This window comes from Centroberyx gerrardi, chromosome 15 (assembly GCF_048128805.1).
Source record: "Centroberyx gerrardi isolate f3 chromosome 15, fCenGer3.hap1.cur.20231027, whole genome shotgun sequence".
NCBI lineage: Eukaryota > Metazoa > Chordata > Actinopteri > Beryciformes > Berycidae > Centroberyx > Centroberyx gerrardi.
This window is the reverse complement of record NC_136011.1, coordinates 25468672-25486767: the sequence shown is the minus strand read 5'-3', so window position 1 is coordinate 25486767 and position 18096 is coordinate 25468672. Positions and strand designations below refer to the sequence as shown.

The 18096-nt window shown below is 41.9% G+C and overlaps 2 protein-coding genes across 2 annotated transcripts in view; both read right to left on the bottom strand.

The window, feature by feature from the left end:
- ugp2b (UDP-glucose pyrophosphorylase 2b) overlaps positions 1-18096 on the bottom strand; it is a 409818-nt gene that overhangs the window by 187288 nt on the left and 204434 nt on the right. The window lies entirely within an intron of this gene.
- On the bottom strand, positions 875-17999 carry actr2b (actin related protein 2b). Its single transcript, XM_071905306.2, has 9 exons — positions 17890-17999; positions 15185-15295; positions 11103-11318; positions 9826-9898; positions 8769-8905; positions 7921-8070; positions 5267-5412; positions 4520-4652; positions 875-2146 (listed from the first exon to the last, which is right to left on the bottom strand). Exons 1-9 carry the CDS (start codon positions 17935-17937, stop codon positions 1976-1978), a joined length of 1185 nt encoding a protein of 394 aa, XP_071761407.1. The 5' UTR covers positions 17938-17999; the 3' UTR covers positions 875-1975.

Sequence of the window (18096 nt, the reverse complement as noted above, 5' to 3'; positions counted from 1 at the left end):
GCTGCACTGTTACACTCCATAAATGATTATTCTTCACAAAAAATATATCTAAATGTGTTAAATAAGAATGGCACTGTAACTACATAAAGTGAAGTCATACAGCATGTGAACAATATTACTATATATAGTAACTTTTGTGTTACTATTTGTGTTATTATTGCAGGTTTTTATGCAATTCCCAAACTTTTCAAATGATCATGTTCAGTTTCCAGACTTTCCCAGGCCTGGAAAACAGCAGACAGAAATCAACGAGTTATTTATTATCAACGGCTTCAAAAAGAACCGGCCACACAAACATCTTTATAAATCACTTTTCTTTATTTAAATCAGCGTTAGGCAGTTATGCTATGAACAATACAGGAAAATAAAAACAAAAAAAGACGGTGACAAAAAAAAAAAAAAAAAACATTAAAACATGAGAGATCCAGTTAACATTAACTGCGCTTGGCACTGGATAGACGTTCATGGAAAGAAAAAAAAAAAATATACACATTTATCATACTCAAAATAGAAGTGCCTCCAATATACATTATGTCGACCGCTGGGAGTAAAAGACTAGAGAACTTAAATACTAGTCTCAACAGCATTTCTACATGGATAAAATACCGTCGTTTCCCCGTGTTGTGGTACCCGACGCCCGGTTCTTCATCAACCTCAACCTCCGACTCCCTCTGCTTCTTTCTAGATCTGAAGGAATACGACAGGTGAGGTACTATAGCGTCGCCGCTCTCTGTAATATTGCTACAACTGCTTACACCCATTCATTCAGCTGAAGATCTACAACCACAGAGGAGGTAGAGGCCGAGATGTTTGATGAGGAACAAATTATAAATGACCCCCCCCCCTTCCCTCCCTCCCTCCCTCCCTCCCGTCCCGTGTCAACGCCCCCCCCCCCCCCCGAACCCCAAAGTACCGTCACACAACAGATGTCAAGTGTCAAGTTCAGGGGCTTCGCTTCTGTGTTCGTCCCTTATAAATCACCATCAATTCTTCATAAAAACATGGAGGAACTTCTGTTACCACGATGTACTCCATTTACAATGGTAGTAGTGCACAGCAAAAAAAGAAAAGAAAGTAAAAAAAAAAAATCAAATGAAAAAGATATAAATTCAACTCATACATCCAACAGAAGGAAAAGCAAAAGAAATCCCTCTCCCGGAAAAAGAAAAGATCATGATATCATTTATAAAAACCGACATAAAAAGGTGATCAGTCCTCACTGAATCGGAACAGATGATGAAAGCGGCCCGTGGCTGTCTGTGGTGGACCCTGATTGTGATATTTTATTGAGAGTTACAAGTTGCTTAGAAACTTTTGCATCAACTTATTCCCTCCGCAGGTTTAACCGGGGGAGGAAACTAACTTTTCGTAACACCTGCCGCAAAGTCTGGTGGATTCCAAACGTTTACCAGCCACTTTTTTTGTTTTTTTTTTAACCATTTTACCTTCCATTTATTTTATAACAAACGCATTTTTCTGAGCACAGCCCCAAATAATAGTTGGTGCTTGTCTAAGTGGCTGGTAGAGTAGAGACAACTAGAGTCGATTCCCAGCTAGAGTCAATTTCCCTCCCTGGTTTTAAACCTTAACCATTAGTACACAAGTGAAAATCAGACCTCAAAATACGCGAGTAGGGCAACATCGCCCTTCTACTCCTAGTACAAGAAAGGGGGGAGGGGCTTGAATGTAATCTGCAAAGAGGGGATTGGTTCTCGGGGGGCTTGCTTGGAAGGCGTCAGCCAATCCCAAACCAGGGGAGAGGGGAGGAAGAGGAGGAGGAGAGGAAGAGAGGAGAGAGAAGAGAAAGGAGGTGACGGCGTGATTCCCTCTGATGTTTGGGGGAGTATCAAGAGCCGCAAAAGAGAGGAAGATGGATAAATAGATATATACTCTGCGATTGGGGGGGCGGGGGGAGAATGTGTGTGTGTGTGTGTGTGTGTGTGTGTGTGTGTATGTGTGGAGTCCGTCCAGTGCTTTATCTGACGGTGACTCCTAGTTTCTCCAGCACGCGGACTCCTTTCTCCTGGTACTCCTCCCGGGTCAGCCAGAAGTTGTCCTTGTCCTTCATGATGTCGGCCAGCACGGCTCCGCCCAGGAACACCATGTGCTTGCGCCTGGGAGGGTCTTCAATACGGATCTTAAATTTCTACAAGACAGGGAGACGGGGGGGGGATATACATGAGAAGCAGAGAAAGTCTTGTAGAATGGAATAAAAGTGTCCCAGTTCAGATTTTTCCCCCCTCACATGTGACACAGACCTGAGCTGCGTTCAATAGCAAACAGTAAGTTTAAAAAGAAAAGGGTAGTGCGCTGAACGTCCTGTTGCGAAGCGTTTGTTACAGATTGTTATCGGGTGAGACGGCGATTCTGTGCGTCTTTCTCCAAGAACTGTCCGAGCCAATTGCGTGTGACAGGCGTTTGTACGTAGCCAATGAAAATGCAGAATCACCCTGAAGGGGATCAAACCATAGGATCAAACGTACCTCAATACCGTTGGAAGCAACGTTTTCTAATCAGTGTGAAAAGCAAAAAGCTGCATAAAGTTCAGTTTTTTCAATTCTGATCTGTACCACATATCTACAAAATCAGATCCCGAGGCGTGCAGCCAACATGCGACTCATATTTGAACGCTCAAATGAGAATTTGTAATGATTGCCATGATAATAAGTACATTTTATGTCATTCACCTGAGACAATAGTCATGATTCTGTTGCCCAAGGCAGCTTGGCTGAGCCAATGTTAGGATGTTAGCATGGAGGACAACCAGACACAACATGGAAAAAACAAATAGCCGGCTTGACTGGTATTAGAGAAACACCTCTTTAAAAAAAACTTTAAAAAAAAAAGGGACATACTGAGCTGTAACCGAAATATGTTTGAAGTAATTGGGAGAAATGTAGGTGCAAAACCAGATGTGATGCCTTTTGTTATTGTTACTCTACACACACACACACACACACACACACACACGTGTTTTCAACATTGCTGTCAGCTCATACTGGTATCGGATATGGGTTACATCCAAGAAACTAATGAACAGTCATTAAAAAAACAATCAGATATGAGCAGCATTTTGAAAGTGAGCATGAAGGTCTGCGGTGTGAACGTAGCCTGAGTGTAATTCCAAAATGAGATATTCACAATTTGAGAAAACTGAGGCTTACTATTACTAAGTAATTGTGGGTATTAAAGTACAGCACATAATGGCTCACTGTTAAAGTTATGACTCATCTTTGCTTACAAAATAGTTCTCTTGAGTATAAAATCTGTGTTTTTGGAATAGCAACTTCAGGGTTTCATGTAAGAAAATTAATATGTACCAATGGAAAGTAAACCCCACGTGTTGTTATTAAAGCCTTTTGTTGAAAAGTAATATAAATGTGTGCTAGCCTCTGGCCCCACCTGGTGGTCGTCTGGGAACACTGCACCAGTCTGAAGGATCACATCAACACTCAGAAGCTTTGATCTTGTTTGTTTGAAACAGACACGGACCAAATAGTCGCCATATATAAGTCTAAGCGTTTGATTTGTTCTACTTGGAGCACCAGATGGGTGGGGCTTAACCACATCAGGTGAGTTGTACGTTTATGACACTTATTGAACTCTTATATGTGGCAAACCCCACACATCTGGTATTCCAAGCCAGCTTAAACAAATCCTAAGAATTAGTTGGCAATACTAATTTATAGCGAGAGATTTACACACAACAATTAAAAAGGCCTGGTACACAGATTCAGACTTGAGCTCATCTCCAAGCACCAGTGAATTCAGAATTCAGGACTTCCATAAGTGCCACACTATTTTTTGGATAATATATTGTGCACAGAGAAATTCTCTAGATAGCCAACAGGACCTGGTTTGATTTGATTTGAGACGGCATGGACAGTGAGGTCAGGGTCACAGCTAACGCATCACTTTCCATCCGAAGTTCATTCCATAGAATTTAAACTGATAGAGCGGTCGTTCCCGTTTAAATCTACACTCTTGACTGACTCATTCGGCTGGCTGCCGCAGAATGTTTGATAATGTTGTCGTGGAAAATCAGCGTTGATTTGATGCATGAGACGACGGGCGCGTTACCATGGCAACGGCATCGTTTGGACAAACATTCCAAACAGTCTTGAGTCTGATGTTCTGTCCACACATGAAACAATAATGTTCATTTACAACCTTCTCAACATTATCAGAACTCTATGGAAGCCATGTTAGGTTGTACCAAAGAAGATCACCGAGATACACCAAGAAGTGTCTATTCAAGTTCTGTGGTTCATTCATTTCAGTCAAGAAAATCCGTCACTGCTGCATCATTCTCTTGCTGATACAGATACATACGCTGGACTTAGTTTTGTGCATACATGAGCTAAAACGCTTTTCTTTGAGATAAACACTTTGCAAAGAGATTAAACAGAGAGACTAAACAGTTTTAGCTCGGTAGTTTTAGCTTCCATACAACTCTGCGCACGGCTCGCAGCAGCATTACAGATGGAGTGTCATCCCAGCACGAGGGCTGATTTCTCACCGAGAGCTTGTCCACATCCCCCTTCAGCACACGCTCCAGGTACAGCTGCTTCAGCTCCCTCTCCAGCCGAGACGGCAGGCCGGGGTACATGGTGGAGCCGCCTGACAACACTATGTGTTTGTAAAACTCAGCCCTGTGGAGGGAGAGAGAGGGAGAGAGAGAGAGAGAGAGAGAGTGAGGAAGAGATGGAGGCAGACAGAGAGAGAGGAGAGAGACAATCGTAAAATGACACAGATAAAGTAATGGTGCCAGTTTTCCTCCCCAACTAGCAGGGTTCCTACGTATTTTCCATTTTAAAATTCCATACTTCTCCTGACTTCAGCTTTAAGACATTGTAGATTTTAAATCGCTCGTTGTTTCATACCTTTGACTACAATCGAATACTATAAAACAGATCGTATAACTTGAATATTTCAACAGCAAAGAATTCACAGTGAGGTAGCGAGTTTCCTAGCATACATTTTCTTGTATTTTTCCACCCTTTTACATACCTGAAGATCAATTTTCATACTTTTCCATACAGGCACTCTGGAGTACAGGGAATATTTGGTTTGGTGGCTGAAAACCTCTCTTGCTCCAACGACACTGCCATTTTGTATATCTCTAGTGCCAATACGTCTATTTGTCTGTGCGCTGTGAACTGCAGTGGAAACTAATGTCCTACTCAGTATAGTAAGTATCCATCTACCTACCCACCTACCTACCTACAGTGGCTTGTGTGTGTGTGTGTGTGTGTGTTAGCCTTACCTGGTGTCGATGTCGGCGGCCTGGATGGTGTTGAAGAGCAGCTCGGCCACTCCGACCCCCTCCACGTTGATGAGGTGGGGCTGGAACAGAGCCTCGGGGGCCTCGAACCGCTCCCCTCCTACCTTGATCACCCGGCCATCAGGCAGCTAGTGATATGAAAGTGTGGGAAGGAGGGAGGGGAGGGAGGGGAGGGGAAGGAAGAAAGAAAAGAAAGAGGAGATACGTTTATTGTACCTGTGAATGGATGAGATTAGAAGTACGACTGAGCACACACACACAGCTGGATGGATATGAACGTTGAACACTACCAAACAAAAGTTTGGACACACATTTTTCTTTATTTTTAACATTTTAGAATAATAGGCACATAACAAATAACACAAATGGCATTATGCAGTGACCAAAAAAGTGTTAAACAAATCAAAACTATCTTATATTTTAGATTCTTTAAAGTAGCCGCCCTTTGCCTTGATGGAAAGACAAAGGCTTTGGAAAGAAATTCATACATAGGATCAACTTCACTATTTATATTTATCTAAGAAACACATTTCAAGCATTTAAGCAGAAGCCTTTAGATCAAAATGGTTTTAAGAGAATGAAAAACATGGAACATTCAATCAGATGTGTCCAAACCTGGTAGTATCTGTGCACCATGTGTGTGTGTGTGCACAGTGAAACTCAAATTCCTGTGTGTTTACTGCACTTTGAGAATAAAACCTTCAAAGATCCTGATGATACTGTGTAAGTTCACAGATAGTGTAGGCTGCATGTGGAGCAGAGTGAGCGTGTGCGCCTGTAGAAAGGCTTCATTCAGCCAAGGCCAGTGGGAGGAAGTGGAGCCCAGCCACCGCCGCACTGTGGCTACACAGGAAATGATGTAACGCCCAGTTCAGGGCCCTTCGGCCGCAGCTACATTGCCCTCCTTGTTTCAGCACACATACATATGCGCACACACACACACAGATGATACTCACACACCTACGCCTACACTCACCCAAACACACATGCTCACACTCAGCACTGAGACACAACCTGCGCTAGGTAAGGCGTACAGTAACACAGACGTTAAGGCTTGCGTTTAGATTCTGTGGTTCCCTCTGCAGGGAAAAGGGCCTTGGAAAGAAAAGCAAGCCTGGTGGAGGAGTATTCCACCCCCATATGTTTCAGTCCAAGAGAAAACAGTTAGTCAGCAGCACTGCCTTGTCCTAACGCAGCCGACGGAGCCAACACAGGGCATGTGGTAGTCTACTTAGCTCGGTGCAGGAACAGATTTAGTTACCCCATCAGTTTTGGTTACTTGAAAAATACTGCCACTTTTCAATAACAAATCCCTTTGGGAGGTCCTCTTTCTAAAAATGATGCTATTTTAAGCTGAAATATGAATCCGTGTGCATGTGGAGTGGATAAAAACGACTCCTTTTAGAACAAAAAAAAAAGTTCTTTAAAAAAAAATGAGAATCCCCTTATGCTTTATATTGGAAATGTGTTGCTATTCTAAGTAAAAATGGCCAACCTAAAATACAGCTGCTTAACGCATCTAACCAAATATGGATGTTCCCATTTCTCTGAGTAAATAGGGAAGGACTGGAGGGATAACCAGCACTCTCTTAATGAGCCGTGTTTTTAATTCAGCAGTCTCTACACATTCATATCTCAAGAGTGACGACTCTTTTTCCCTTTTCAGAAAGTTTTTGAGCGTTTTGGCTTTTTTTGAGTCGAGCATTCAACTGTCTGCCATCAGTTAGACTCGTATTAAGCCTCATGGAGTAGGGGAGGGGAGATATTTCTATATTTTAATCCCAACTGCATAATTGCATTTCTTCCTGTCTTTTAAATTTTTTTTTTTTTTTTTAAATCACTGATTCTATGGGTTGCAAATAAACTAAGGTAAAAACAAACAATTCATCACCAACAGACTGCTTGTGTTAACAAAGGGAAGAAGGAAATCTTCTGAGCGCTGGGTTATGAGAGCAATGTCCATGTGAGGGCAGCAACACATTTTTAATTAAGCCTCGTTCCATAATGGCTGCCGTGCCGTGACACATTATGACTTGACAAATTCAAACACAAAGTCACTTGAGTTTTGTCTCACTGGGCCAGCAGGTGCAAAGCCCTCTAAATCCACTCTAAAAACAGGTTTGGAAACCACATTATGAACTTCCCCAGTGGAGAGTATTAAAGCAATCAATCAACCACAGACCAGAGAGCAGCATGCAAGCTTAACTTCAGTACAGCCATCTTTAACTTTAAATAGAAACACAATTGCAGAGTTTTTGCTCATTCCCTGCATTCCCTTACATCACTGTAGATCGTTTCCCAGTGCTTTTATCACAATGAGATATTTGGGTCCTAATGTAACCGCAGAGAACATTATTGGTTGAATGTTTTAGGGTTAGGTGTAGAATAGGACTGAATAGGAGTGAATGCACCTGAGAGATTTGGCAAAACCGATTTTAAAATATTTGTAATTGTGGTGCACGCATGTAATAACTGTCACAATTAGCATTTAAGGGATGGAAACTGTAAAGAAAATTGGCAAAAACGCTGGAATTGTCCTTCAAAAGGCACAGGAATTCGGGTTTTATGGAGAGAGCGTGTGTGTGTGTGTGTGTGTGTGTGTGTGTGTGTGTGTGTGTGTGTGTGTGTCTCTCTACCGTGTATGACTCCACCAGCACGGTGGTCTCCAGCGCCAGCTTCTGCTCCTGCTCGATGTTGTAGCCGACGTAGCACAGCTTCTCCTTCATCATGCGCACCGTCTCAAAGTCTGCGGAGTGGTTGAAGGCGTAGCCCCTCAACAGCAACAACTGCACCGGGACAGAGGGAGGAAGACAGAGGGAGGAAGAGGAGAGAGAGAACGTCAGGAGGGTCAGAAGCTCATTTTTGATTCATTAAAAAGGTTCAACATGTAGAATTTTTAGAATATATCATTGTCAAATTAATTGTGAATTGTGTATAATTAACATAAACAAATAAGACCATGGTCGAGACACCTGTTAGCCTCTATCTCACGCCAGTGGTATTATAGATACTAGTGTTTCTCAAAATTAAGACCACATTTCCCATTTCCTGCAAAATCCACACCATGTACAAAATACTGAGTAGAGGCTGCCAGTCTTCTTGGCGATGGTCTTGTTTGTTTATGGTAAAAATACTAATGTCTCAAAATTAATGTGGTAATAATCTATTAGTGTTAAAATGCTACATGTAGCGCTTTTACGTTTCATTACAGCCACATCACAACATATGGTTGGCTTGGCACTATAATTTTTAGAGTAATCAAAATATTTAAATTTTGTAAAACAGATTCTTCCACACACATAAATAAGTACACAGAAGAACATTTTGCCTTTCAGCTGATTTGTTTGCTCCGTTCATTCTTAACTGGTATTTGTTGTGTCCTTTCTTACTTTTTAAACACACTTTGTTATGAATTGGTTCTGTTGTAAGCTGACAGACTCTAATTTAGGGACGCGTCTCATTTGGTGACGCTCTGACTGGATACCTTGATGAGGTAGCGGGTGATGTCCCTGCCTGCGATGTCCAGGCGCCGCGTCAGGTGGGGCAGACTGAAACCTTCATATACCGGACAGATGTGTGTTACACCGTCGCCTGAGTCCACCACCACACCGGTCAGGAGGCCTGAAACACCACACACACACACACACACGCACACACACACACACACGCACACCAGAGTTAATCATCTACAAGTCTACACAGGTAGGTGTGTCTGTGTTTGTGTAGGAAGTTTATCCAGTGTGTGCTTTGGGCTACTGGCTGTTAGCCTTGTTGGGAGGGTAAACACACCAAAACTGGAAAGATAACACATCTAATGTAACAATTAACTCTTAATAACTGCTCGCTGGTTGGTAATTAACTTAACGGACCAAACGAAGGGCAGTGAACAGACGCTGCGGCTGCACAGGGCTGTTTGTTCCAGACAGAACTGGGTCCAACAGTAGGTGCAAATACTTCTCAGTGTTTATTGTATCCTTGGAGTTTAACACATCAGAACAATTCAGACAGTGTCAGGTTAAGGTGTCAGTCGCAGAAACATCCAAAAATTGACATTCCTGTGATTGTCTAAACTTTCTGCCATTCACTGTATTACCATATGTGGCAAACCCCAGACATCTGGCATCTGGGTAATCTAAAAAACAGTCTCTGCAAAACTATTTGACCAAGGTGTGGCAGTGAAATGAAACAAGAAATTCCCATGATTACAATGAACGACCATCTGTTTGTGGGTAACAAACCATGGGGGTGGTGAAGGGGGACTACTAACACAGTAATTAAGTAACTCATGGCAATTACTGATTATTTACTAGTACTTACATAGATATAACCCTGGTATCACCCGGTTACCAAGCTATGACAAAAATAAGTTTTCTATGTAGTTTCTAGGATTTAATTCTGCATTAACTCAAAGATTTTCTCTGACATACAACTTCATTTGTGAACTAGGAAGAAACTGCACAATTGTGTGATGTGGAAAATGCAGTAGTCAGTGTCGCAGTTTGAATGTTTTTTTGATTTGTTGTACATGAGTGTCTTCTTACCTTGAGCGTACAATGTCAGCACAGCTTGAATAGCAATGTAGACGCCTGCAAACTGGTAGGTCTCAAACATCACCTGCAGGAGAGGGAGGACAGCATGAGATGGGAAGAGCAACAAAATAAAAAAAACAAATAAGACAGAAACACATGGACAAAATTAGCTCTGTAGCACAGGGCAGTATTGCTCTGCTACAGTGTTGGCATCTATTCACTGCTTGTGCATGGGGATTAGCTAGACTAATCAAGACAGGAAAGTACCAGACACGTTTACTGTTTTAGCAGATTTAACAGATTTTTGGGAAAGAGACTCCAAATTATGGTTAGCTATCTGCCAAATTGGCTGGTGGAGCAGACAAATTTACCAGCCAGACAAAATCTATTAGCATTTTGCTGGGGTCTGTTGTTAATTTCCCACCCTGGACACCAGTAAAGCTCCACACACACACACACACACACACACACACACACACACACACACACACACACACACACACACACACACACACACACACACACACACACACACACACACACACACACACACACACACACACACACACCGGGGCTGTAGAAGAGATTCAGGCACCATACCTGAGCACAGTACTTCAGATTAGGGCTGAACAATATGGGCTTTACATCCAATATGACTTGAGATAGTTTAAAGTTTAAGAGTACATTTCTTTTGTACATGATTTAAAACGCTTTCAGTAGTCAGTTGTATATTGTAGGATTTACCTGCTATGCTACTGTAACTCAATGGTATTACACTATCTCCTATTTTATTTGTTACTGACAACCAATGCATTATAGAAGTTATAGTGTTTCTGGGCTTAAAGTGGCAATCTGTCACGACTTTCTGTAGGTGGCGCTCTTTCTTTGTCTGTTCAACCATGGTGGCTATCGCTGCTCATTCTAACTACCCAGTTCTTCTTCTGTTTATTCCAAACAAATATCTGTTGCTGCTACAAGAAAATGTGAACTGGATATGGGTTGGATCAGTACTGTCTTTTATCAATCGGTGAAACATTTTCTTATATGAAAATGTTACAGATTATTACTTTCAGTAAGACATGCCTGCCAAACACTTCTCAGTGATTCACCCATATTATATCCTTTCTGATATAGATATTGCGTTCATTTTGCAATATCCATTCACTATTGCAATATCTATTCACAAATTCACCATTTTCAACGCTAGTTCAGATACACTGCTTCATTTCCCCTTTTCTTTTGCCCTCACACAAACAGAGAAAACATCTACAAGCCGAACGCCAGCGCACCTCGATGATCTTCTCGCGGTTCTTGGTGGGGTTCATGGGCGGCTCGGTCAGCAGGATCTTGCAGTTGCGGGAGTCGATGCTGAGCTTCTCGGGGCCGAAGGTGTAGTCCCACAAGTGTTTCATGTCGTCCCAGTTCCTGACGATGCCGTTCTCCATGGGGTAGTTGACCTCCAGCATGGAGCGCAGCTCGCTGGCCTCGTCCCCCACCATCAGGTCCTGCAGGGAGGGGTCAAAGGGCAAAGGTCAACACAGAGAGGTAAATAGCTGGAAGCAGGACTGGGTATCCCTAAACTTTTCAATACCCAGGTCTGATATCCATGTTCTGGATAGAGGGTAGGGATGAATATTGGTTCTGATAAAATACTTTGATACTTTTCTTTGTTCAGAGAAAGCACATTGCATTATAAGATGGTGAAAGATATTTTCTCTGTAACATTTATACATGGCATCTGATTTTTAAAATAGAATCATACAACACTTCATTGATTTCTACAATAAAAATATTAAATTAAATTATACCTTCAATTAAACTAGAATACAATTTGAGTTTCCATTGTAAGAACTCAACATTTTGAAACTTCAAAACCTTTTGATCAGTATTGATAATTTGTATAGTGCCAACAGATATCGTTTTTCTAATACCAAACGATACCGGGATACGATGGGAGGTTAAAATGGCTACAATCAGTTACTGATAAAGAGTATTTTTAATTACTGTGTGAGTGATGGGCTGAGGAACGGTGCTGCAGCCCAGTTCCAGACGCCATAAGAAACAAGGGACTCTTCACATGGCTGACAGCGCTGACAGACAGCGAAGCCGAGGGCAAGAAGATCGCTACTTTCAACCAGGGCTTGGAAACGGATTGTTTTTTCCAATCGGTTTGTTCTGAGCAGAACCAACATTTTAACGTTTCTATTCTTGTGTTCCATCCCCAACATAACGTTCCCGAACCGGTTTGAACGAAGTTTAAAAAAAAACGGTAAAATCAGGCACGCAGAAATCATTAGCTGCTATTAACATCACATAAAATCAATGAAGTGAACTAGAGCGGGACTGCTGTGATATTTCTAACGCATGAAATTTCATTTCAATAAAAAAAAAATGTGACCCCGCCATTCCATGACTTCTCATGAATGTGTGTAATTTATCATCCATCATTTTTGAGGTCATGCAATAATTGATGAGGGAGTACTAAGCACTTCTCCCTCGGACTGCCAAGCGCCATCTCCGAGACCGCTGAACATATTACATGTTTTCTTTCTAATGTCATGCGCTTTGCCTTATAGAACCCGGATTGCTTAGTAACTATTGTTATTTTAAGATACTTGCTGCCATAGCATCACCTTCTTTGAATGCAGACTTGTGAGTTACTGCCCCAGTGCCCCAGGTGTGTAAGGGAAGAGCAGTCTAAGGTCTAAATCAGCCTGCCAGGTTCATGAATGCAACGTTTGCTTGGTAGGCTGTGCAGTTTATTTTAATAACAATAATTTTTGGGTTCTTTGTATTTTAACTGTTCACCTGTTGCATTTTCATCAGTCCATAATGAAAATAAATAATATTGTCATGCAATCGCACAACATACATAAATGTGGTTGCTGGTGAAGCGCTCATTTGCCACTGATCCTCAGTGGATGTGATCATCAACAGTCCTGGTGCTGTCCTGGCCTGACGTCAGGTTATAAAAAAATAAAATGTTGGTACAAAGTGCTGCTTGTATGATCATAACCAGCAGCACAGTCACCCGCAGAAACTGCAAGGAAGGTTCCAGCAGCCAGATTTTTTATATAATTTTTTTGTAGGGGGGCTTTGTGTCAGATTTGCTGTTTGAGACTAATTTGTTTCTTGTGAAATATTAGGCGAAACAAAAAACAAAACAAAACTGTATTAACCGGTAATAGGGATTTCAAATTAACGTTTCTGTTCTAGAACAATGAAGAGCGATTAAGTTTTCAGTTCCGTTTATCGTTCATTTCCGTTTCCCATTTCGTTTTTGTTCCTTGAACCGGTTCAAAGCCCTGCTTTCAACTAAACAACTTGGCCTGCTGGCCGTCTCTACATTGAATAGGTAAAAGCAGACTAACTGGATGGCCAAGCTTTCACTTGCCCCATCTGTCAAGATGAGGACAAATGCATTCATGTTCTCAGAACAGACCCGAAGCAGCTCTTCACTGTTAAACTATTATCCAGCATGCACAACAAGACACCAGTTTCCATGCATTCACTCCTGGAACCAATCTCATTTCCCTCTAGCTGCAGCAAACAGTCATTTTAGCACCATTCAAAAAAAAAAATCATCATCTAGCTGCATGCAAGGCAGCCTGGCAATGTAAACAACCATTGGGTTAGCTTAGTGTTAGCCACACAGTCAAGCATCTCACATTCCACCTAGAGACATCAAAAGCCTACTGAGGCAGCCATTTTATGAGTTCACCCTGTGTGCTTTGGCATTAACAGAGCACCAGTCACTGGCATCGCCTGCATATGGTTTCAATTTAAAAAACAAAAAAACAAAAACAGATGTGCTTCCGTCTCCAGCCTTCAGCTGTCTGCCCAGCTTCCTGGGTTGTGGACACTTCCTCTACACTTGTAAAAGGTAAAACACTCACAGACAGTGAAGGGAATTCTCTGAACCTGACATTCCCTACCCATATGACTACATACTACTGCTATTAATAGGTCTATAATGCATATAGACAGAATAATAACCGTTTGGCATTAACCACTCAAGCTGCAGCTAACGTTATTTGAAGTTCCTTTTAGCTGAAAACTGTTGTGATTATTATCGGTCCTTAAATAGCATCAGGACTGAGGAGGGGCAGCAGAACATCGGTGGCTTGGAGAATGGAACTGGTCCAAAATCTCTTTTAGCACTCCATCAATAACAGCTGGCCTATGATTCATCACAGCCATTTCTGCAACACTTACAGCCTGGAGAGAGGGGGTGCATTTGTGTGAAGTATGTATCAGAGTGTATGTGTATCTATCTGCCTGCCCGCCTCTTCTTTGGGGAACAATACTCAAACTCAATACCCCAAATCACCAGAATAGTCGAGGGGGGGGGGGGTAGAAGAATGGAACTGTCATGCGAGTAGAAAAGATAAAAGATTACAAATGAAGAGAAGACAGAGGACAAAAAAATAAAACTAAAAACAAAAAAATAGCTCATTTTCAATTGAGATCCAAACACGCCATAAAATCTCCATAGCAGGCAAGGACAGGAGGCACACACCAACCTGCACTTACCATCTTCTGGGCATTCTACTTCATCGAGGGGGGACAAAACATGGAAGAGGAGGAGGGTAGATATAAAAAAAAAATTATGAATAAAGAAATAAAAGAGGAGTTGGAAAGAACAGGAGAAAGACAGAGATAGGATTCATGCTAAAAAAAAAATGTCCAACTGTAATCTTTCCTCAACAAAAACAAATTAACAGACAATTGTACCTGGTGATTTGTTTTGGAATTAGGCCTCGGATACCAAACTGACTGAACATCACCTACTTAATGTATTCAAATATTTCATATTTACACTAATCCATGGGAGAAGAGGGCTTGTTCGGACTAGTATGACCTCTAAAACAAGCTGGTGTAAATTACTGTTTATGGTCACAGTTTTTTTTTGTCTTATCTGTCCCTAAAAGTCAGAAGTGAATTGAGTGATGTGAAATGTGCCTCTATGTGCTCTGCTTCCTCTTCATGGACCTCACTGCACAGTGCACAACTATTTAAATCTGAAAGAGCTGGTCTCTCTTGGTGAGATTACACTGTTAATGAAGGATCTTGTGGCAGATTCAATAAGCAGCTGTCTTTACTTTGTTTAGATTTAAATAGGCTTGCCCATGGGCCTGCAGCTGTGATGCTGCTACTGCTACTGCTTACATTATAAAATTGACTTTGCTCTCTCATATGTGCATATCCTGCTTTTTACACTGTTGTTTGTTTGCAGGTTATATTTTTGTACTGATGCTGCTTTCTTGGCCAGGTCTGCCTGGAGATTGAGATTTTTTTTTATCTCACTGTCTGGGACTACCTGGTCAAATAAAGTGATCATTGCGGGAACATCAGGGGGACCGATCCTTACCTTGATCTCGATGTTTCCCACTTTGGCCGTGGAGCGAATGATGGGCCTCCCAACCAGCGCAGGGAAGATGTGCTCGGGGAAGTTGGAGCCTGCATAGCCACACTTGACAAACTACGAGAGAGAGAGAGAGAGAGAGAGAGAGAGAGAGAGAGAGAGAGAGAGAGAGAGAGAGAGAGAGAGAGAGAGAGAGAGAGAGAGAGAGAGAGAGAGAGAGAGAGAGAGAGAGAGAGAGAGAGAGAGAGAGAGAGAGAGAGAGAGAGAGAGAGAGAGAGGGGAAGAGACCACAACAAAAAGGAAGTGATGAGGTAACGCTTAGGCACCGATGAGACACATTATGCAAAACAGCAACACCTGCTGGTAACAGCCGTTGTTCAGGTTGATTTCAAAAATTAAACATCAACCCTACATTGCAATAAGCTTCATATGTGAATGTGTATGGACTTATGTGGAACATTATGGTGCAACTACAGCACATTGCTATAAAACGTGGAATGTACCAGGTGTTCAAAAGTAGGTATACATTTTTTAATAATAATAATAATAATAAAAAAAATAATAATAATGAAAAAGTGTATAATGTGTCATTTTTAACTTACTCTTTAACAAATAATTCAACATTCAATAAAAGCATTTATTAATTCTACAAATTAATCTAAAGGGTTAATTCCAGGAAATAAGACTTCTGTTCTCACTTGCGTAAGTGTTCAAATCAGTTCCCATAACTGTCAACACATTCTTGCATTCTCTCTGCAACACAGACCTTCGTCTGCTTTAATTTAATGTATATAAAAATGCATACCTACTTTTGAAACACCTTGTATATATGTAGAGTGGTCTAGTGTTCATAGTGTTGTACTGACCCTTTACACTGCATGTGATTCTGCAGCCCCTGCAGCCCCTGTACCATATGTGTCAGTATGTACTGTTACCCTGATTATTAGCAAATACACATACATCACAGAGCATGACTTAAGACCTTTTCCAAACTGTCAGTGCCCACTGGTAAATTCGGATACAGATGATCCACCAAGCAGTAGCCTACTTACTTGAATAAAATTTCAACTTTTAGAACTGGTGGAAGAAATTTTGGTGGAAGAAAATTGTAGGAGTAACAGGTGAATCAATTCTATTTGTTGAAATTTTATTCAAAGCAAGTGCTGCTTGATAAATCATCTTATAGAACTGATTGGCCCTGCAGAGTGAATTTTGGTGGAATTTCCTAGTGGACCCTAATGATTCGGTCAACATGTTAAGTCATATTTTGCAAGTATGTATGTTTGCCACTGAACAGAGCAACGTTAAATTGTCAGATTTTGCATTTAAGTTTGGTATGACCTTCTCTCCAGTAGTATAAAGACAGAAAGAGAGCGCAGCATGTATCAGGGCTACGATAATGTGTGTGTATTAGTGAACTACATGGCTGTGGTTGACACTATTCTCACTTCCTCTTGACTTGTCATTTCAACCTTGACACAGGCAGCTCCTTTTTTTGGCTTTACACAACGCTCTTGAAAATGTTGCATCTCAAAAAAGCCCATTAGTCACTAACATGCTGAGCCAACATCCTCTTTGACTGCTGAGGTGGTTTAGAAAGGAAGTCCTTACTCTCCAATAGAGTCTAGTCTAGGAGAATGACTGCAATGACTGAATCCTCAACAAAAACACAGACCAATTTACAGAAAGTGGCCAAACTAGGAAACTAACCTATTTTGTCTACAGGCCACAGCAGCTGGTAAATCCCTCAATCCACCAGCCCCTTTAACCATTTCACCAGCCAGCTAGGTTTTGAGAATAGAATAGGGCCATTAAACGATGGTTGGTCACCTGCCAAAGTGACCGGTAAAGTAAACAAACCACAGTGCAAACATGAGCAGCATTGGGCTGGTAGCCAGTGGCATTTTCCCACCCGGGTCTGGACCCTGCAATAATCCTAATCCTGAAGTGATTTATCGACTATAGCCTATCAAGAGCGTTCATTCATTCAACAAAGCAAAGCTCTGGTTTTCATTCTGTGCATTTATGGAAAACTAATGCGAGGTGGTCTTTCCAAGGCCCAAACACCTTACTGATTGACACTGATATCCAGGCAGGTGTGGCTAGCTGCTGTACAGGAAAATGGATAGGTTGTTCCTCAATTAGCTAGGCCTACAACTAGCTAGCGTTAGGGAGCTAACAAATGTAGTTACTGCCTCTTACAGTCAATCAAAATTCATCTGTAGCTTATGCGTTGTTTTGCTAAACGAATCACTTAAATGACTGACGCAGTTGCCACTTGTCAGACAGCTAACTTGGCGAGTAAACGAGAAAGCCAGCTGTTTAAAATGCTATAAACTAGCCAGCTAGCTGCCTTAGCTTCCTAGCTGTTCAGCAGCAAATGAACCAACACTCGACTGCCTCTCTGTCCCCGAGGAGATTTATGCAGCCGAGCAAGCCAGCTAGTTGTGTATTCTGTTTTTGTCGCGGCGTTTTACAGCTATTTAGTTGCTTCTGTATCGGCTCTGGATGAATGAATATTAGCTGACTAACAGGTTAGCTAGCCATGGCTTCTTGCTAGCTTCCCACCCAGTTGCGCTAGCTAGCTTCAAAGCTGACAGCACAGCAACTCCACTTCCTGTTTCAGCAAACGTTCGACATAACGGCTCCGTTTGACTCGGCCGAAACCAGGCTTGGATTGATAACATGTCAGATCACAATGCTGAACTCACCCCGGTTCCATTGTCGCAGACCACCACTTTCCTTCCCTGGCTGTCCATTTTGTCAAACCCAGTTGCCGCTGAACCTCCCTCAACTTTCTTCGGCAAGCCGGAAGACACAGCAGCCGGGCCGGGAGGAAGGGAAGGGTGCTCATCCGGTGTGACAGACAGACACGGGCCCGTTCACATCATTACAGGCAGGCTTTCACTCACTCGGCT